The sequence below is a fragment of the Lissotriton vulgaris genome, chromosome 4_1 (assembly GCF_964263255.1).
Source record: "Lissotriton vulgaris chromosome 4_1, aLisVul1.2, whole genome shotgun sequence".
In the NCBI taxonomy this organism is placed as follows: Eukaryota; Metazoa; Chordata; class Amphibia; order Caudata; family Salamandridae; genus Lissotriton; species Lissotriton vulgaris.
The window spans coordinates 1352859529-1352880974 of NC_141691.1; the positions used below are offsets into that span (position 1 = coordinate 1352859529).

A 21446-nucleotide genomic window follows, 5' to 3' on the forward strand; every position below is an offset into this window, starting at 1 on the left:
GTGAAAGCTTACCAGAGGGCTTACCCCAGGCCCCTCCACTTTGTGTCAACCCCAGATGTATAAAATTGACTGTAAACAAAGTTGTCTGCCCACGTCCATACCCTTCAAGAAGGTAGATCAAAACAGTTACCTACAAGGCCATAAACGCCCCAAGCCTGTGAAGGCCTGAGAACCTGTCCCGAGAAAAAAAAGGCTGCACTCCAAACTAGGGCGTTCAGATCCAGGACCCCACACCCTGGTCCCAGGTGTTATATTCCTTGTACCTGCTCCGCGCCCTGGCAGGCCAGCCAGATAGCGTGGGAAGGTCTACATAGGACGAAACCCAAGAGTGTCTTGGACGAGGGAAAAAGGGCCAGTGAAACCCCAAAACCAGCAACAACGGTAAGCAAAATCTACCTAGCCCAACAGGATAAAGACCTATATAAGAGCGCCTGTTGTACGAATGTACACATTCCATCCTCATAAGGTGATGCATGATAAGCCCTGTCTTCCGAAATGTTACGGAAAATATCATTACAGAATATAGCACAGGGGGTTCATGAAACTGTTTCCACGGAATACTCAAGCTGCCCTGACTCGGACAAATAAAAGGGGAACACCAAATATACCGCAGGAGATGCCTGCTAACTCATACTCACCAAATCCCACAGTAAATCTTCCCCGGGGTGGAATAAAGCGCATGCCCCCTTCTTAAAGCCCCAGAGACAGAAAAGAACGTCAGGGCAGACACTGCATCCTAAGCGGGTGACTACATAACACGTGGCGAGCTGAGATGCTGTGTCCCCAACCCCGGTAGACCCACCTGCTGTCCCTAAATGGCACAGAGTGTAGAGCCCAACCCTGTCCTGCCTGCTAGACAGCCCCCGGGATTGCTATCCCACCACCAGAGAGAGGGAAAGGGGCATGCCTGTATCATAGAGGTGCTGGCGGGCGTATGTAATAAGTAGTTCAAGCGGTAGCCCTGCCCTTATCTAACCATGCTTGAATATTTGCGCGCTGACGACAGTCAAGTACAACCCAGAGTAATTGCCCCTTAATAGAGACTAGTGGAGGACAGGGACATACCCCTTCAAGTTGCCCTATACCCAGTCAGCTGTGCCCACAGTCCCACAACCCCAGTGGGTAAGGCCCTCTACTTGGTAATACGTCCGGTGACCCCCCCTCAGGGGGTAGGGTCGTTTCCCAGCGTGGTGCATGCAACTTGGGGAACACAACAAAGAATATAAAGCGCTACAAAAAAGAAATCAGAGGAAACGGGCAGGGGCCAAATGGCTCCAATCTACAGAGTCCAAGCCTGCTTTTCAGTACGAGAACTGGTAGACCACCTAATCATAATGGTACAGCAAACGTAGTGCCGCCAATCACTGTCAAAAACCTTACAAACTCGCAAAATAAATACTCTAACTATGGGAGTGTCCTCCCAGGGGTTCCAATGTAAGGGAGACTGCCAAAGAGATGAAAATCATTCTGGGCGCTAAACAGAAGAACCTAATACCTAACTCAAAACGACTCAATCATCGACCACCGATGGGAAAAAAGGCTGGGAAGGCCCACCGGGGGAAAAAACCTGTGTCCAAGGGGTCAGACACCGCCCCTTGCAGTGAATGCAAAGTCCACTGCGCCAGCAAACCCGCCTGCAGGTCTGTTCCTAATGTGAAGTGCACAGACACCTTCTAGAGACGTCCAACCTAAGTGGGGATAGTAAAGATAATAGTGCATGATTGTCAGCTGCAGCGGGATGCCCACTGCCCCCCGAGTGCGAAAACATATCTATCTGTAGTTCGTTCTGGTGACCCCTAGTGGGAGAAGGGCAGGTCTCTAGCGCTGCTCCTGCAGGTGAGACAATACACATCCAATAAAAGCCCTGCCCCCCCCCCTCACCTACCAGAATATACACTCGCCAAAGAGGCAGGGGCCCACGATGCCCCATATGCTACCATGTTCAAGCCTGATGACAGATAAGAGAACTGGTTTGTCCATGATATATTCTTGGAAGGGGTAGGGTGGGACAAACACTAGCGTAGTGCAGAGGCAGCAGAGAATACGAGTCTAGAAACCGAGTCTTGTTGGTATGCTAGGTCAGCGGATGACCCTAGCACTGATGTGTGTTATATTAATAACATCTAATTTGTCCCCTTACCATTCTACCTAGGGACACCTCCTCATGCCAGGGCAATAGCAGACCTCAACGTTACTCTCCCTTAAAGACACTTCCTTAAAATATGCTCCTTCTCGGAAGAGATGGAGACCCCAAGAAAGGAAAGTTCTATTCACCTAGACTATGGAAGAGTCTTCCCAGTGACATGTCGATAGAGATTCTGCCTCTGGATGCAGACAAATTCCTACTACCTAATGTAGGTACTCTTTTGTAAAAAACAAAGCTCACTTTATTTAGTGACACACTGATAGCTATCTCCTACATATTGCTTGCTTCCTGTACTTGTACCAATGCCACCAATGCCTACGTCACTTATGTTCTGGTGTTAGACAGCTGCCCAGAGATGCAGTCAAAACCTCTACGTGGACAATGTACTAATGAGAAAATTGCATCCTTGAAAATATAATCCCCCTGAAAAGCCCCAAGAGCTGCTGCCCGAATCGTAACCCAAGAAAGACGCTACTCCAAGGACTTGTTAGACATATTCAGGTGCTTACTGAAAGTGCTCCCAGGAACGGATATGTCCCTAAAAGGAACGCCTGACACCTATTGTTGACGCCTGTGTAAAATGAAGGCCATAAAAGTGTGATTACGAGAAATGGGCACTGCAGAGGGCTGCGAGGCGGGATAGCTTCGATCCTTGTTCCCCTGCAATCCACCGAAAATCTAGCACGGCGGGGAACTGCATGCGAGACACACTGCTCTGCCGCCTAAAGGACCGTGGCCTCAGCGCCGACACTTAGCCACCCTATCTGATAAATATGAATGAAAACAACATGAAACAGACATGGCGGCGAGTCCGAAACAAAGCCTTCTCCTGCACCCTACACAACCTGGAGGCGGTGGCTCCACCAGAGAAATTGCCCCTCCGTGCTGCGGTCTCAGAAACCTGGACTAGCAACAGCGGCCCACTAAAGCACGCACCACGGGGTGAAGCAAATGTAGCCCCCATACCTTCGAGGGGAAAGGCAACCTGGCTGGCCAGCAACGGCAGTGCCGACAGCACTAGAGAACGCCAACATTTGAGGCTGCATGCGCCTGCAGTGCCCCCATGCACGACTAACCGAGCCCCACTCCAAAACAATCAAAGGCCCCAATACAGGACACCGAGGACCCGAGACGCTAGGAGCTCTGCGCTCCGGAGGGAACTACAGCTGTAAGAGCCAACGGGCTCTTACTGCCAAGCCAGTGCACCCCCCCACCCCACTGCATCCGACTAGTTCCCCCACCCTGAATCGAGTCAGATCGAAAAAGCAGAGGAAAGACGAGTCCCTGTAAAAGCGGGCAGGCAGGGGATCTGCCGCTTACCAAAGGCGAGCCTGCCCAGGTCGAAAGGCAAACCGTACGACAAACCCCGTGCCCCACGAGAAGGCCAGGTTGGGGTGAACCCTGGAGTGCGAGGGCCTGGCTTCGCTACAAGAACCTAAAGTGTTTCCGAAGGGAATATAGACCAGTGACGCGAAGTAGCAGAAAGCGGCACGGAAGCAGCAGTCCTAGTGAAAAAAGGCCGGCTCTACTCACGAGAGCAAACGTAGCTCTCTCCGCTCCTGCTGTAGACAGCGCATACCGAGATGACCGTACCATGCCCCTGCATGTGAACAAAGGTAACACAGACAAACCCACCACTCAATAGGAGACTTAAAGAGGCAACTCCGCAAGTCAACAGCCAGAAACACTTGCACACGAAAATCATAAATAAAACCGACATGCATGTCCCCGCAAAATGAAACAAATAATCAAAAAGGCCATACAACGGGCCCCATATCCCACATGAGCCGGACATCTCGCAGGAAACTGCCCATAAAAAATAGCCGCACAGGGCACCCTTACCCGCATGCGCAGGACATCACCAAGTAGTGCCCCTAAAATGGCCGAATACCGACGCCATTAACCACGTGCGTCGGACATAGGGAAACAAACTGCCCTAGAAAATGGCCGCCCTGGGCGCCATTACCCCTTTGCACCAGACATCACAACTAGAGCCCCTAAAAATGGCCGCACACGAACGCTATTACCCACTTGCGCCGGGCATCGGCAAGTGTGTAAACGCAGCCAACAAAACCCCAAAACCAAATCCAGGGCTTAGAGCAGCCCCGTTCCACGGCACCGGAAGCAAAGTTTGAGGCGCCTGTCGTCAACCCCTAGAAAACTTCTACATAACTTACAATCAGGCACCTCGCTGGACTAACCTATCGTACCGCATGATTGTACCAATAAACATGCCCCCACTACCTCCTGTCCAGCACACCAGTTCAACACTGGGAGACTGTTGGCTCACGGTTGTCACATTTGATAATGCACCGTTTGTTACCTCTTGTAATTGTTGGCTCAGGAATGTCAATGTTGCCTCAATTAATGTGACGTTTGCTTTAGAATTTTGTTCACCTGTAACGTTCACATGTATCAGTATGTTCCTGTTGTGAAACGCTCTGACACCTTTGGGTCAATTCCACGATATATGAAACGCATAAATAAAATAAATAAACTGTGCCTACCAAACCTGACACAGCCTGACTGCGTGTAAACTCGGAAGGTTGCCGCTAAACTTGCCAAGATACTACTTGAAGGAGAAGTGTAATCAGCGCTTGAAGTAACAACGAAGTAAAGGAACTCACCCCGTCTACGCTCCTCCTGTTGGGGGGGGCTCAGGAAAACGAGAACCCTAGCTCTCAAGCACAGCTAAGGGTAGCAGAAGCCGCAACAGAGTGAAGCAAAGCGAGAGGGGTTTTCCAAGGAAAACACACGCACATGAGGAGGACCCTGAAAACACCCGCACTCCTAACGCCAGGCCGCCAGCGCTACCAACATGTGGTGAAAACGCCTTACCGCACCCGGAGATTGCACATGCACGAGCAAACAGTAAAACATTTGGCCACCCAAAGGTTTTGCTAATACTGTGGTCGAAGCCTCAAAGTCTGCAGTCCCACTTCAATGAAGCCTGGAGCTCCCAGATAACCATCCCTAAAATAGGAATAAAACCTCGCCTTACACTTACAATGCTCTGATCACTGATCAAAGTCTGTCCGGTAGCATTGACAACATTACCAGGCAGGCAAGAGATGAATCCCGCTGACCTCACTCCCACCAGAATGCCTGCCCAAGTATCGGAAGTCCAGAGAACACCCTGCGGTAGACTTCTTGCTCAGTTACAGAGTCAGCTGAGTGGACGAGTGAAGAATGCGCAAAGTTACAACAATTAAAACAGTTTAAAAACACAGCGAGTAATGGGTATAATGGCAATACATCCATACGAGCAAATATAATGTAAGTCTAATCCCGGCACAAGCCTCAGGAGGACTTCGCAGCAGGATCCCAGTATTCCCCGTGTACGTTCGGGCGCAGTCGTTTAAATCGCCGAGCCCTCCGGCCCAAACACAAATAATGCTGCGGAACACCAACATAAACCGATCCACACCCCGGCATCAGAGCTAAAATTATTAACAACCCAGCGGTCCCACATACCACAGCTCACCCCAGGAACCGCTGGCGTGGAGACCTCAAAGTGGGTGAAGCGGCGTTGTGCACACGACCCCAATTGCCTGCTCTCCCCATAACACCGCAAGCGCACGCCACATCCCCTCGTTCGCGGCCTCCCCAAGGAGCCAAGACTAACGAGTGACAATAAAACACAAACCCCACCGAAGGAAAACATACACTGACGCTAGACCAGGCCTCTGGTCGGACGATCAGAAGGCAAACAAACGGCGTCAGGGTGAGGGGACAGCGGACAAAGAGGCCGCTCGGTGGGCGGGGGAGGAATATATACTCTACCCCGCCCCCACCAGGCCGGAAGTGACGCGCGGGACCCTGCGGGGTCTCAAAGCGCTGGGCTGCCCTGTGTGCCATCTTGTGGCACTAAGGGGGCCACCCTCTTACTAGTGTCCCCTGCGGGGACGTGTCGGTCGGCCACATTGGCTCCAGTGGGTGGTGAACTGATCTGGCACTGCGGGAGACCGTGAACTTGCAGCCATAGTGCCCAACGCTACCTCTAAGGCGGTACATGGCAAGAGACGACACGCCATCACTCCTCACCCGGCGCGCTTAACTGGGGGGCCGTGCCGAATAACCTACACTGGGAAGAGCTGCCCATCAGCAAGCTGTGGTGTGCGCTGCGGAGGGGTACCTCGGTACGCAATCAATCACCTGCAGTATCTAGTCAAGGGGCAGGCTGGACAACTGAGTGACAGAGGTGCCCTCAAGCTCCCAGCCTCCTGAGCTGGATTTGCGGCGGCAATCCTGCACTGGGCAGCAGTGACGAGTAAAATAGCTCCACCTGTACCACGAGCCAGGGGATATAAGACACTAAGCGTGCCAAGCCAGAACAGACAGTGAAAAGTGTAGTGGGAAATCGCTCATTAGCACTGCATCCCCTCACAGTGCTACAAACACAAACAGGGCCATACAGGCGAAGTCAAGGGTTAGGGCTGCAAGGGTAGGAAGAAAAACGAAATCGTGGACCCAGTGGGCCGCACACGCGTTAGTGCCCGCTGCGGAAGCAGCAGATGTGCTGGGGGGCTGGGCGAGTTTCCCCCCAACCCCAGCGATCAACCACATCATTAATAGGGAAAGCAGATGCCAAATAATCCCGGCTGACATTAGACAAAAAGGCGAGGAAGCTGTCAGAGGGAGAACACACCGCCCAAGAGGGTCCAGGAGATGTATCTATGGGTACCATCCCAGAAGACGACATTCGTGCAATGTTTAAAAACATGAAGTCAAGTCTCCAAGCCATAGACTCAAAAATAGAAACCTTAGTAGCCTGTATGAACTGGATCTCACAACGCGTTAAAAAACACAAAAACCAAATAGATGCACTCGAAACCAGGGTACTGGATGCAGATAACATGCAAACAGAAGTGCGAGAATAACTTCTACAAATGGACTCCTTGCTCAACCACATTAAGACCAAAAATGAGGTTTTGGAGGCAAGGTCGCGACATAATAACGTGCGCGTTACCGGCATTCCTGAATCCACAGACATCCAAAACATGGATAAATACATAGAAACCATGAGGAAAGATTTGTTTGGAGAAGAACTTTCAACCATGTTTCTCATAGAAAGAGCGCACCGCTCTCTCTGCCCAAGACCACCGTTGGGGGCACAGCCGCACCCCATTCTTGCCAGGATTCTAAATTACTGAGATCGGGATGCGATCCTACAGATTGCCAGGGAGCAGGGAACCATACTATGCCAAGAGAATGCCACATCCCTATACCCTGACTTTACACTACAGGTCCAGGTGGCACGCAGAGAGTTTCTCCCGGCAAAGAGGCTACTACAGCAATCGGGAACAAAGTATGCATTGATCTACCCTGCTAACCTGAAAGTACACGGAAATGGCAAACCCACGATCTTTACAGACGCAAAAGCGGCACTGAACTTTGCAAAACAAGTAGTCAAAGAGCACCGATCACAGAAATCTCATGGAACTGCAACATTGGAGGGTCACCTGAGCGACAACGACTAAGTCCTGGACATAAGAACTGAGCCTGTGAGAGCAAGCAGATAAGTCCACCACTGAAACACCAAACATACCACCGGACATTTATTCCTATATGGGGGGACAATAGGTCCCCAACGTGTAATTTACAGACTACTCTATGAACATGGGAGGGCGGGCCTTGCACACTGGGATATGTACCATATTATTCAGTGTTAAAAGCTCTGTGCTGTTCTTCTGCGGGCAAGGCCACCTTGAGGTACGAGGCAGGGAAGTTCACCAGTGACCCCACGTTCCCCCAGGGATAATTCCCAACTACCCTAGGAAACTAGGTGTAATACAGTTTAGGGGTGTTAATTGGGATGCATACACAACCTGATTGGGGGGTTGTGTGGGGGGAGGGTGGAGTGGGGTTGTTAATTATTGTATTTTACCACAGCAAAATGTAAGACTGTTGTTGATGTCACATCATAGGTTGCTAACAGATCCATAGCCATACCAACAGACTGTTGTTATATGCATGTGGTCTAAACCCCCAGACACAACACACCACATGGCTGAGAAATCACGGGACATAGGGCACAGCCTTGCACCACCGTCATATCATTAAAGGCTGTCAAAAGCCTTTCGATAGCTACCACGAAAACCACCTCTTCGCCCATCATTTAATCCCCTCTTGCCATAGGTGCCATGAGTCATCGGATATTAAGTGCCATATTACGCCCTGGGATAAATCCCTCCTTGTCTTGGTGTATGAGATCAGTCTTTAGCGGTTGGAGCCTTGTGGCCAAGATTTTACGAAGTACCTTCAAATATAAATTTAGCATTGATAATGGTCTGTAAGCCTTGCAATCAATGGGTGTTTTGCCTGTCTTAAGTAGAGGAACTATCAGTGCTTCCAGGGTGGTGCTAGGAAGATGACCCTTCTCTGGAGCCACCTCATATAACTCTACTAATTTAGGGCTAATTCTTCAACATGGGCAGTGTAAAGCTCTATGGGCATCCCATCTGTTCGGGGCAGCTTGTCTCTAGCTAGTCCCTTGATTGCAGCTTGTATCTCCTGCATCTCTATGGGGGCCCCTAGTATATCTCCTCCTCAACTACCAAGGTGGGGAGTGGTAAAGCAGTAAGGTGTTCTCTAATTGTGTTTTTTACTTGTCTTGACCGGGAACTATGTAAGGTGGCGTAAAACTCCAGTAATCTCCTATTTATTTCTTCTTGCTAGTATAATATATGCCCCTCTGCATCCCCAATTTCATGAATCGGAGAGCCCCTCTGGGCCGGGGTGGCCAGTCAAGCCTGCAGGGATCTGGTTCTATTCCGCTCGGCATGTGTGTTCCATGTATCGTTTATAATCACAGCTACGTAGCCGCTGAGTTTGTTTGGTCACTTCCTCCTTGGCATCTAGTAGGGTGCGCCCCAACTCCGGATGCCCTTGACTTTGTACCTCCAGTGTATACAGTGCCTGGTATGCAGACTCAAGATTGGCTTCAAGAGAGCACTTTACCACTATAAAGGTCGCCATGCATTTGCCCCTGAGCACCACCTTAAAAATGTGACCCATTCTGTCAGTCTGGAGTTAGTCATGTTTGCATTAGTATTAAATCTCTAACTTCCTCAAGGAACACCTGGTCTTCTAGCGCCTCAGGTTTGAGGCGGTATGTTGGTATTCTTTGGTGCGATTGCCCCACCTCATGCAAAGGAGGAGCGGATTGTGATCAGAGTGTGTAATAAGTATTCTACAGATTAGATCTGGGTGTGTATGTCTGGGGAGCATAGGAACGTTTCTAATCGGACATGTAGGTCATTTACCGGGGAGCAGAAGGAGTAGTCATTGCCCTCAGGGTTAAAGTGTGTCCAGGAGTCTATTAAGCTTCATCTGTCTTGCCAATCTGTGAATGTCTTCGCTACTCTATTTGTTGTGGCGTCCCTCAACGGTGGGTGTGAACGATCCTTCCGGGGTTCAGCTATTCAGTTAAAGTCACCTCCGATAATTACGGAGTGTGAAAGATAGGCCACCAAAGTACCTGTGATCCTAACCAGGAACCTTCCCTGGTCTACATTGGGCCCATATATACTTACAATTGCTATTTCTCGGCCATCCATTCGGCCCTTCACTGCCACACACCAGCCACCCGGATCTATCATTTCCCCAGTATGCAGATTATCCCGTTGTAACTGTAGAATTCTTAGGGAACATAATTTCCATGCTCAGAATACCAAATGCAGTGTGTGTGCAACTTGCATTTCTTTTAATAATAGTCAAAGTGCTAAAATTGTCAGTGTATATAATTGTAGTATGTTTAGTAGGTTAATACATTTGAGAGTTCTCATAATCACAATTACAGTTTCTGTCATTTTTTTTTAATTTCAAGTCGTTTTTATTGAAGTAGAAAACAAAAGGAAAAACAATACAATAACTCTTCCATCACATAGATTACTTGATTCAGTTATTGATAGACAGTTACAAAAAATGAAATGAAATATAAAGTAAATCAACTCATGTTTAGTAGGTTAATACATTTGAGAGTTCTCATAATCACAATTACAGTTTCTGTCATTTTTAATCTAATGCATGAAATGTTGCTTTGCTCTTGGTACCAAATGTTATATGCCTAACTTGTAGAACTTAGTGTCTTGTCCACTGCAGATAGTCACACATCAAACGTTATCCACATTTGGGCAGTTCATTTCTTCAGACAGGGAACTCATGTCACATGCTTAAGTACTAACTAGCTTTCATTTGTCTTGTAATGCTCTCAATTGTACTCATGATAGCCCTGCTAAGCATATGTGTGGTCTTAAGATCTGATGTCAATTCTTGTGATGTCACTTCCTGTGATGCTACGCATGCAACGCACCATGATGCCACTTGCATACTGCTGACTTGGTTAGTCCCCTCATTTCAATTCAATTCAATTCAAACAATCTTTATTTCGATCGTAAAAGATCATAAAAGAGATAAAACGAATTACATCTATAAAAACATTATATAAAGGTATTTTAAGAGAAATACCCCCAACTCATACTTAGAATCAGATTATCTGGAAGAGCATTGTAATTTAAAAAAGAGGAAAAAGTTCATGGGGCTTTAGAGTTCCTAAGAGTTATTGCACGTAAGCGCCACATTGCCGTCAAGAATTTCACCATTGCGAACACAGTTGGTGGCGATAAGTCTGTCTTTAGGACTCTATAAGCCGGGGCATAGGTTCGGAAACCTAAGTTCCTCAGGTAAGGGACCAGCCAGTATTTTCTGATTCTGCTGTAAGCTCTGCAGAACAGGACCACATGGAGATCGCTTTCGCGTTTGTACTTGCATGCTGGACACTCTCCTGTTTCCAAGTTGCCAGCCCAGGATTTTGTAATAGACCTCAATGGAAGTGAGCTGTATCTCCATTGCATGAAAATCTTCCGAACAGACACAGGCATCATAGTGTCTAATACATATTCGGGACTGTAGGAGTCTTTTGTTTTAATAAAATTGTCCGTTAGGGATCCGTCCAGTATGGAGTTCATGGTTTTCTGGAGCATGACGCTATAAAACAGGTTTGAAAGATCCTTTCTGGAAAGCCTTACAGCCTCTGATTCTGGGTTAGACCATAACTCTGGGACTCCGAGAAGCCTACACATGTCCTTAATGTACTTTAACCACGGGATTTTAGTAGCAAAGGTTGTTTTCAATAATTCCTGGAGTTCATTTCTGTAGTGTACAAGTTCTTGACTACTCCACAGGCGCCTCCAGTAGGTCAGTGGTTTAAGACCCAATTCCTCCGTGATTGGACGCAATGCCAGATCCATTCTTAAAGGAAGTAGTGGAGTACTCGGGGGAAGTGCAGCCAATTGTCTTATAAAATTATTTTCTGCTACCTGTACGGTGTGCAATGGTATATGTCCCCATAGCTCGCCTCCATAAATGATGCCCCCCCCGGCTTGGGCTTTGTAGATGTGAATGGCCGGTGCCAATGGACGGAGTGGTGATTGTTTGGCAATTCTTGTGATGGCATCTGCCCTCTGGGCTAGTTTTGTGGTTGCTTTTATTTTGTGTGGCAGCCAAGTGAGGTTGCAGTTAAGAGTTATACCAAGATATTCTATTTCGTGTACTCTTTCAAGGGATGTAGTTCCTAGATGGGGATTAGGGCAGCTTTTGGGTCTAGGATTGAGAATCATAAATTTAGTTTTCGAAGGGTTTATTTCTAAGCCCCTTACATTACAAACCCCCAGAAACCCATTCAGAACCCTCTGCAGCCCCATTGGGGATTTTGAGAGCAGCAGGTTGTCATTCGCGAACATGATCGCAGGCACCCTGCTGCCGTTCAATTGTGGCGCATCGGTGTTAGGGATCCCATTCAGATGCTCTATCACCCCGTTCACAAATAAGCAAAACAGGGTTGGCGCCAAAACGCAGCCCTGCCTTAACCCTCTGCGCACGGGGAATTTGTCTGTCAATTTGCAGCCCTTTCCATATCATTTTTAAGTCTCGCATACGCAGCGCACATGCGATGCATAGGAGACCGTTAGCCATCGTTCAGCTCTTTTTCGAAGCACATACTCGTGCATGTGGCGGCAGACACGCTTCTGTTTGTTTTTTCTGACCTCCAAAGCAGTCTTCTGTCAGGAGGAGGCAATGGCTTCCCTTGTTTTTTAACCCCTTCCGCGATTTTTCCCGTGTGCGGCCGCCGGACGAACACGGGCGGGCCATGACGAACCCCAGCCGTCATCAGCACACGAGCACCGTAGTGCATGACGGCTGGGGTTCGTCACCAGCATGGAAGGGGTTAAAGAGATATTTTCCATGGAAAGATCGAGCCTGAACTACCCCTATTCAGTTTCAAATGTTAGAAGTCAGCTCATCTCGTAAGGCAACTGTTTGCACAGTAAGAAGCCAGTTCTGCTGAACAGCAATTGCACATTTGCCACGCTCTCTACTGCTCTGTACGTAAACATGAACACGCCCCGACAGGTCCCAATATTAGAGCTCCAGAGGCAAATCAACTCTTATAATAGACTCCTGCGCTCTGACGAACCCCACCACTTTTGAGGCTCTACCCGATGACTCAAATCTTCAAGGCTTCCATATGACGACCACATTCTGCATGTATTCTAATTCATTAGCCTGTTCCTTCATCATTCATTAACCTATTTCTTTGTCTATGGTGCTGGGAATGCTGCTATGGCAACGCTGCAGGCCCGGGGTTTTTGCATCGGTCAGATGATGTCTCCAGTCTTACTTTCCACATCCCTTTTAATGCTACAGCATGACACGTGATTTCTCGAAGCTATGACATACATTGTGCTCGCAGATTCAGTGTGTTGTTTATGAGCAAAGACCTTTTTTTTGCATGACTTGCATTGCTAATTATCACCCGTTAAGGTTGCACCTCTCCCCTACTGGTGATGCGTTACTTTGTTTCTAAAGGAAGCTTACACTATTTAAAAGTGACAGGTACAGAAAGACCCTTACTACAGTAAGAGGCAATCTTATGTCACGTGCTGCACCAGCACACACCCCCTCTCTTTAATAATCTCATCACATTGCCTTCTAGTTACAGAATTACTTGACTTGGGCAGTCTGGCAACAAATATTCGAATATATAGTCAACAGCTTGTACAAGGATACATTATGCATTTCTTTAAAAGCACGAACTATTGAAGACTCTACCTCAATAAATGTAAACATTATATTTCCGACAGATTTGTGCAGATATTTACCTTTTGCAACAAAAGAGGCAACTCCTTTGCCATTTGATCACTCACAATTGGCCCTCCTGAATCATTTACACAAAAAATATAGGCTAAAATAATTTTAGGGGGGGGGGGGGACTTACAAAATAACTCATATTTTCCGCTAGATGACGCCTTTACAGATGAGACTAGGGTGTTCGGAACCTCTGCCCAGCTATCATGGCTGTAACACATGATTACCTGCCAGGAACACTGGTTACGAGGGGGCTCTTCGAAGGTAAACCCCTGAAGAGGGCTTGAACCCATCATGCCCATATCTATCCTGGTTTACGAGGAGGCAGAGATCTGCACAAACAACTACACCTGCCTCACCTCAACCCTTCAGGACCCAAAAGGGAACGCATTGTGGCCACTAAAGACTTCTGCTCCATTGCAACCACCCAGTGGTACCCCAGGAAGCAAACCACCTAACTCAATTTAGTATGTACAAAGAAAATAGAACACATCTTTAATGAATGAATGAATTACACACTTGGTATAGCGCATGGCTACCCTAAGGCATCCCAGCGCTTTTGACCCAGGGCAAATCACCGCCACTCATCGGAAAAGGAAGGTCTTAAGTTGTTTCCGAAACACGAGGTGGTTTGGTTGAAGTCTGATGTTCTCTGGTAGATTGCTCCAGAATTTGGCCGCTTGAAGGGAGAACAACCGTCCCCCCATTTGCGATCTTTTGATCCTTGGGACTGTCCAAAGATTAAGTTCACTCGACCTAAGAGGTCTAGAGGGTCGATAGGGGCAAAAGAGTGGGCACAAAATATCAGGACCATTATTTGTGATAGACTTGTGGGCCATGCACATGGCCTTGAATCTTATCCTCTCCTGCATCAGGAGCCAGTGTAGGGCATGCAGAGCAGGCTTCACCGAGCTGTGTCTAGGTACTTTGACTAATAATCGGGCGGCGCAGTTCTGGACTGACTGCAGAGTTTTGATCGTGCCCATCGGGGCTCCAAGATAAAGTGCGTTAGAGTAGTCCAGTTGAGAAAGGATCAAGGACTGGACCAGGAGCCGTCTGGCATCGGGTGGTAGGAGGTTCAAAGCCTTCCTTAGTACCTTGATCAGGCCAAAACATGTTGCGGCAACCTTCCTTGCCTGCACCTGAAATCCGAGAGAGGGATCAAGACAGACTCCCAAACTCTTGATTTGTTTTTTGGGGACAGGGGGGGGGGTTCCCAGACAGCTCGGCCACCATGGATCGAGGTTCTTGGGGGCCTTGTACCCCATGATCATGATCTCAGTTTTTGTTCCATTCAATTTTAGAAATGAGGCTTCCATCCAATCACAAACCCTTGTGAGACAGGGGGACATATTGTTTGTTCCAGAGGTCCCAGCCCCAGATCCAGTTAAAGAGACCACTAACTGAGTGTCATCGGCGTAGGTGATCAATTTAATTCCCCAGGGAAGCACCACCTCAGCCAAAGGCCTCATATAGATATTAAATAAGGTGGGAATTAGTGATGATCCCTGGGGAACGCCGTAATGTAGGGGGAGCTGTCTCGATGTAACATCCCCTTCGAAAACAGAAAATGTTCTTTCTGCTAGGAAGGATTGTAGCCATTTAAGGGCCACCCCAGATAGACGGCGGATCAACAAAGAGTGATTTACCGTATCGAAGGCTGCGCTAAGGTCTAAAAGGACCACCGCCGCGCAGCCTCCTGCATCTACAATCTTCCTAGCTTCCTCCACTACAGGAACCAGGGCAGTCTCAGTGCTCTGTTTGATTCTGAAACCTGTTTGAGTAGGGTGAAGCACTGACTCATTTTCAATGAAGGCCAAAACGGCTAGATTTACGTACTTCTCCGTAATTTTACTCATCCCTGGCAACAGGGAGATAAGGCGGTAGTTTGACCAATCCTCAGGGTCTAGATTAGCTTTTTTTGGAAGAGCCTTAACTTTGGCCTATTTCCATAGTGGGGGGACCGCTCCGGTGGAAAGGGAGGAGTTGATCACATCCCTCAGGAATGGGACCACCACCTCTGAAACTTGTTTCAGGACGGAGGGCGGAGCCATGTCCGATGGAGAGCCTGACTTAAGATTATCCAAGAGTTTTTCTACTGTGGGGAGATCCATCAGGGGCAGAGCATCCAAAGTTGGTGAGGAGACCAATCAAGGAATGAGCACGGTAGGGTGCATAGAGTCATTATCATCGTCCTTCACACAGAAGGAGGAGTAGATGCTAGCAACCTTTAAGCTAAAGAAATTGGCTAGCTCTTCACACCGTTTTAAGGGATCGACCACTTCATTCGGGGGACTAGGTGGGGTAACCAATGACTTAAAGATCTTGTAAATTTCCCTGCGGGGGTTAGCGGCTTTTGAGATCTCCAGCTGATAGAATAAAGCTTGAGCCAATTTTAATTGAGTCTTATACACCCTTAGTGTTGCTCTATATTCCATTTTATCTTCCAGGGTGAAATTCTTTCTCCATTTTCTCTCTACCCTCTAACAGTTCCGTTTGAGGCTTTTGAATTCTGCCGTGAACCAGGGCATTTTATTGGAACGGTGCACTACTTTTAGTTTAGGAAGGGTGAGATCAAGGGAGGACTCTAGCCACTTATTGAAAGCACCATTAGCTTCAGTCGGGTTATCCTCCTTAATTAACGGGAGAGAATTCTTTAAGGAGGTTGCCAACTCTGCCACCGGAGGTTTTGACTAGATCCGGCCCGTTTTATTGGTTGTTATAGTTGGCTGGATGACATCAGCTGGCATCCATGCAAACGTGAGTAACGCATGATCTGACCATGGAATGAATTGTGACTCTTTCCACTGCATGTCCACAAGATTGGTATAAAAATGGTCAATCAGATGGCCTGCAGAGTGAGTGGGTCCCTCCACAATTTGTTTAAACTCTAAGGTCCCCAATCCATCCAAAAGATTTTGAGAGACAAGAGCTTCAGGTTCATCAGTATGAATATTAAAATCCCTGATAATAGAAAAATTAGAGGAAGTACTACTGAGATGAGTAATTTTATCAAGGAGAGCATTGCAGAAACTATTGTGGGATCCTGGTGGACGATACAGTAAGATACCCGAAAGTGTGCAGGTCGGGGAGAAGGAGATAGCAAATGCCAGACTTTCGCATTCCGATAGCGGGTTATCAAAAGTACGGCACTTGAATGAATTCTTACAAATGATTGCTATACCTCCGCCCCGGCCTTTTGGACGATCGAGCCTGCTCATCACGTAACCTAGGGGCAAGGCCTTAACTATATCCGGGCCTGAGACCTCTGAGAGCCAGGTCTCAGTAAGAAATAGAACATCCGGACTCTGTTCCTCTAGCAGCAGGCGGATTTCGACGCTATGTTTCGGTAGCGAACGACAGTTCAGAAGCATTAGGGAGTATGTCATTGAATTGCCAGTAGATAAAAGGAGGGGACCCTCCTGCCTGTGTCCAAAATGAGGACAGGGAATCAGAGGCCCACTTGATGGAGTTATAAGTGGGCAGAGCTGACCCCTGACATCCCTCAGGGCCAACAGTTGTTCCCTACCGTATATCAGATCCTCTCCTCTCCTGATGTCTATCCCCCTAGCCCCTGGTCCTGTCCTGTCACGGACGGGTACATACGGGCTTTCCTTAGGCGCTCCTTTGGCGCGGGACTGGCGCACCTGTTGCTCGCGTCCGCTGTGCGGAGGAGTTACCATCTCAATTTATGGGTTTCAGATCTTTACCAAGAGCTTTGTAGGAGTGGAGTAAAGGACTGTATTTAGCATGTCATTCATAGTGCAGGACAATACAGTAATCCTCAGTGCAGGTTTGTAATATGTGGGTAGATGGCTCAGTGAGGTAAGCACTCCCTGCTGACTTCAGTTATGACCTGGAGTTCTTGAGTTTGACTCGCAGGAGGGTTAACTCAGTCTTCCAGGCTTAAAAGTCAAATAAATGATTGCCATTCAATTTCATTAAAATAATACTGGAGTACTTATAGTGCTTTTAAATTGCAAAGCTGCAGTATCGAGCTTTATATAAACAGACATTGTCAAAGCCAATAGATCTCGCACAAGCGAGACCTATTGGCTTTATCAATGTTTTTAAGACATGCTGCACAGCAGCGCAATCTGCTATGCAACATAGCTTAAAGTCGACATGCTGCACAGCAGCGCAATCTGCTATGCAACATAGCTTAAAGTCAAGGAAAAAAGTGCCATGACGCGGCCAACGTTACCCGTGCTAGAGCCATGTTGCACAGCAGCACAAGCTGTGGTACATGTGGTGGGTGGAAGGGAGGAAGAAACAAACATTGGCATAGCCAATAGGTCTCGCCTTTGGGACCTTATAAGTGTTTAGCTATCCAGCAAAATATCCTTGGTGCAACATCAACTGCTGCATGGCTAAACACTTGTTACTTGTGACGTGTATTGCTTCATTTAAAGCTATATGATGCTCATCATACCTTTGAGACAGATTCTGCCTCGAAAACACACAAAATTAAAATGTTGTTTTGCAGTCTGAATTTTTGGTTCACTTTGTTTCCCTGATTTCGTTATTTTTTCGACACTCGCAAGACTATGACTATGTGACATTGAGTTGAAAAATCAAGAAGCTGGATAAATTCTGGATAAAAGTGTTGTTCTTTATTAAATATTATGAAGTCAATAACTCCAATGGTAAAGACATCAAGTCTGGGGCTACAGTCTGTTGGTGAAACGAATACATGTGATAAAGTAATGCTTGTGATAACACAAGTTTCAAGTTTATTTTTATTTGCATAGTTAATTAAAACTGTTGCAATACAAAACACAATAATGTAATTGTACTAATAATAAACTTTATAATATCGTCGGTCTGTGATAAAAGAAAACTGTAGCTGGGTAATGGAACCTAAAGTCTATTGACATGGAGAAAATGTGACATAGAGCTGGGGGCGTGTTCTACGTCTGGGGGTCACGTGATGACATAAGAGTTTGACAGCTCTGGCTGAGCCTCGGAGCGCTTCTGGTTGTGGGAGATTAGACGCGGCCGGTGTCAGTGCGCGGTTCCGGCAGAGGGCGCTCCTGGCTGGGCAGAGGCAGAGCTGTGGAGCCGAGGGGGAGCGGCGGCGGCGGCGGGAGCTGAGCCTGGAGCGGGAGGCGTTGCCGGGGGAGGGCGCTAGTGTATCCGCCTCCTGGGCCGCTGCTGTCGGCTCCGCTCTGTACCTGGCACCCGGCCCCGGTCTCCTGGTTCCTGCGAGGCTGCTCCCGTGGACCCCCGTGAACTGGACCTTCCCGCCGCCGGACGGGGCCCGCGCCCCCCGAGGATGCTGCAGACAGCGCCGCCGCGGTGACCGAGCCCGGGCATGGCAGGCAGTGTGCGCGGCGAGGAGCGGGCCGCCCCCCGGGAGGAGGCTGCCGAGAGCCCCGGGGAGGAGGAGAGCCCCGGCGAGGCGCTGAGCCTGCGGGACATCCTGCGGCTCTACAACCAGCCCATCAACGAGGAGCAGGCGTGGGCCGTGTGCTTCCAGAGCTGCGCCGCGCTGCAGCGGGGGCCCCGGGCCAGGCTGGCCGGCCCCGCCGACATCTGCATCTGCAAGGACGGCGCGGTCAGCACCGAGCTCCCGGAGCCCCAGCGAGGGGCCAGCGCTGAGGCCACAGGTGAGGGGCCACGGCCCAGGGCGCTGCGCCCTCCGACGCGGCTGCCGCTGCCAGTAGCACACGCACCCTTCCCGGCTTACGCACCTTGCCCAGCAGCACACGCACCTCTTGCACGCGCGAGCGCCCTGTGGTGCTGACGGGGTTAAGATGGGTTGAGAAATCCACTGATCCCGGCACCTCTAGTTCACCAGAGCTGCTGCTGTGATTTCCCCCCAGTGCTGTGAACGATCTCTCCTCAGTGATAATGCGCCCTCCTCCTGAGCACCTGTGCTTGTATTAGTGACCCTGACACCCCAGCATGTGTCCTTAAAGGAGCCCGGCCTTCTTGCTTCTCTAGCCTACAACATCTTTCTTGTAGTAAGTCTCCTGCCCTCTGCTTTCACTAGTCTATTGATATGGCCCAGACACCTATAATAATAATAATAATAATTCATAGGTAAGTCATTAAGATTAAGTTAATGTCCAAATAACAAACGTGACATCTGTGCTCCTAGTCCCAAAGCATCCTTCTCAAGCTGAGGTGAGGGTAGCCCTTCCCTTGTAGAAGCTACATCCTTATGCATAGCTTGGCCCAGCACACCTTCTTCCTCCAGCTCTGAGGATAACATGACAGCGACTCAAATAATAACAGACTTACGTCTATTAGAGCACCCCTCCCCCACCTCCTGGGTACCGTAAGGGGGGCCGGGGCTGCTGGTGTCCTGCTTTGTCTTGGCGATGTGGAGGAGGGGGGGGGGGGGGCGCAAGGGTCTCCCGGCATTTGAGGGATCGACACAGTGAGGGCTTTGTGTGCTGGAGGGACCTCCATGGGGACCTGGGATAACAGACATGCTGAGCTGCCAGCCCGCCCAAGAGCAGGAGGGGGGCGGGATTGTTGTGAATGATCTGGTACCCTTCCCGATGCTGCCTCGTGGGGTATATTCCCTCCCAGTGCAGCTGGGCAAGGTGCATACCAGCACCGGGCAACCTCCTGGGCATCAGGAGAATGCACAAGGCAGGCAAACATGTGTGTTTACATTGTGGCGCTGCTGTCAGCCTGTGATGGGAATGAGCTGCTCCAATGTATCATTCTCAGTCCGTGTCTGTTTTCCTTTAGGTATGCGTTTGTAGGTGGCTGTGTGCTTTAAAAAGTGCTTCAGCCATTAATGGTCGTCATTACTGAGGACATAGTGGCTCTTTTTTCCTCGTGCATCTATTATGGCACGTGAAATAAATTAGGTCTAGCGGCTGGCCGAGACTCTGTCAACTAGTGAATGATTACATGCGCTCTTCTTGTAATAAAAGACTTGCTTCCAAGAGGTGTCTTTTTTCCCAATAAGTTTTTTATTGTTTTTACTTACACATAAAACATACATTCATCAAATTAGATTTGACCGGTATAAGTAGCAGTGTGGCCGAATTGCATACATTATTCTCGCACGGTGTTTATTGCAGGCCCCTTCGTTTCCGGTCGGTGGGTTATATTAGACGCGGTGGTTTGCAGTCCCTTCATCCACGGCCGCGTGAGCGCGCGGTTCATCATGGGATGGCGCGCTCCTTGGATTGGCCACCGGTGTGTGAAGGCTCCGCGGATCTCGCAGCGACGCCGGATCCATATTTAGCGGCGCGCACCGTGCGTGCGTGCGCATTGGCTGCGGTTGTAAACAAAGGACGTGGCGCGTGCACTGGAGGGGCAGTGCCACCATGAGTTAACCCCCATAGCTCCCGGATATCTCATGCTTTGTGTGGGGTTTGGGAGGGTCCTGTCAGTCATGCATTTGGTGGGGTCTTACGCTGAGGTTACGGAAGGAGTTGGTGTCTGTTCATATTGAAAGCAGATACTCTGAGTGCGATTCACAAATATGAGACTAAACTGGAAATTGGGCTTGGACAAGTCCAAAGGTAGCTTTTTATTGGCAGTTCACCTGCGTTTCCCGTCACTCTTGCATATTGTGCTTTTATATTTGTAATTAAGTGTACTATCCACGTGCAATGAGAACTATTTTACATCGTTTTCAGGAATCTTGTAACAAACTTTTTTTTTTTTAACATTTTCTATCCTTGTCTCCTCTTGATTTTTTTAATAGTTACAAGCTTCTCACATCCTGAAACAAGCATTAGTAAAATCAATAGTTCTGGCCTTTGCATGTTGGTGCGATGGTTGTTTTCTTGCAACCTGTAGTATCCTGTATATTGTGTGTATGCATATTTCCACTACTCCATCTGTAGAACACTCTGGTGTGATGTCATTTGGAATGTTGTTCTATGAAGCAGTCAGTTGGAGTAGGGCTGAGTGCCTAGCTGGGCGCTCCTGGTGGGGCTATATACTGATGTACTACTGATCTCCCATCTATCTTCAATAAATCTATCTGAACATCACCAACCTGCGTGGAGTCAGTTACTACACAACCATGTGCCATAAAAAGAATAAAAGGAAACCTCGTGCTCCCTACACGTGGCTGGCATATGCATGCAATAAACAATGTAAATAAAAAATACCCATCTTGTATAATTTTAATACAACAGTGCAGATGCATCCTAGCGAATTGGGGTGTATAACAGAG

At 48.5% G+C, this 21446-nt stretch overlaps 1 protein-coding gene across 5 annotated transcripts in view; it reads left to right on the forward strand.

Moving 5' to 3' along the window:
• Positions 1 to 18321: 18321 nt before the first annotated feature.
• Positions 18322 to 21446, forward strand: part of SPIRE1 (spire type actin nucleation factor 1) — a 543573-nt gene continuing 540448 nt past the window's right edge. For all 5 annotated transcript variants that reach the window (XM_086965582.1, XM_086965585.1, XM_086965586.1 and 2 more), the window contains exon 1: positions 18322 to 18903. In XM_086965582.1, coding sequence (XP_086821708.1) covers positions 18609 to 18903 — 295 coding nt within the window. In that variant the 5' untranslated portion in view covers positions 18322 to 18608. The remainder of the gene's footprint in view (positions 18904 to 21446) is intronic.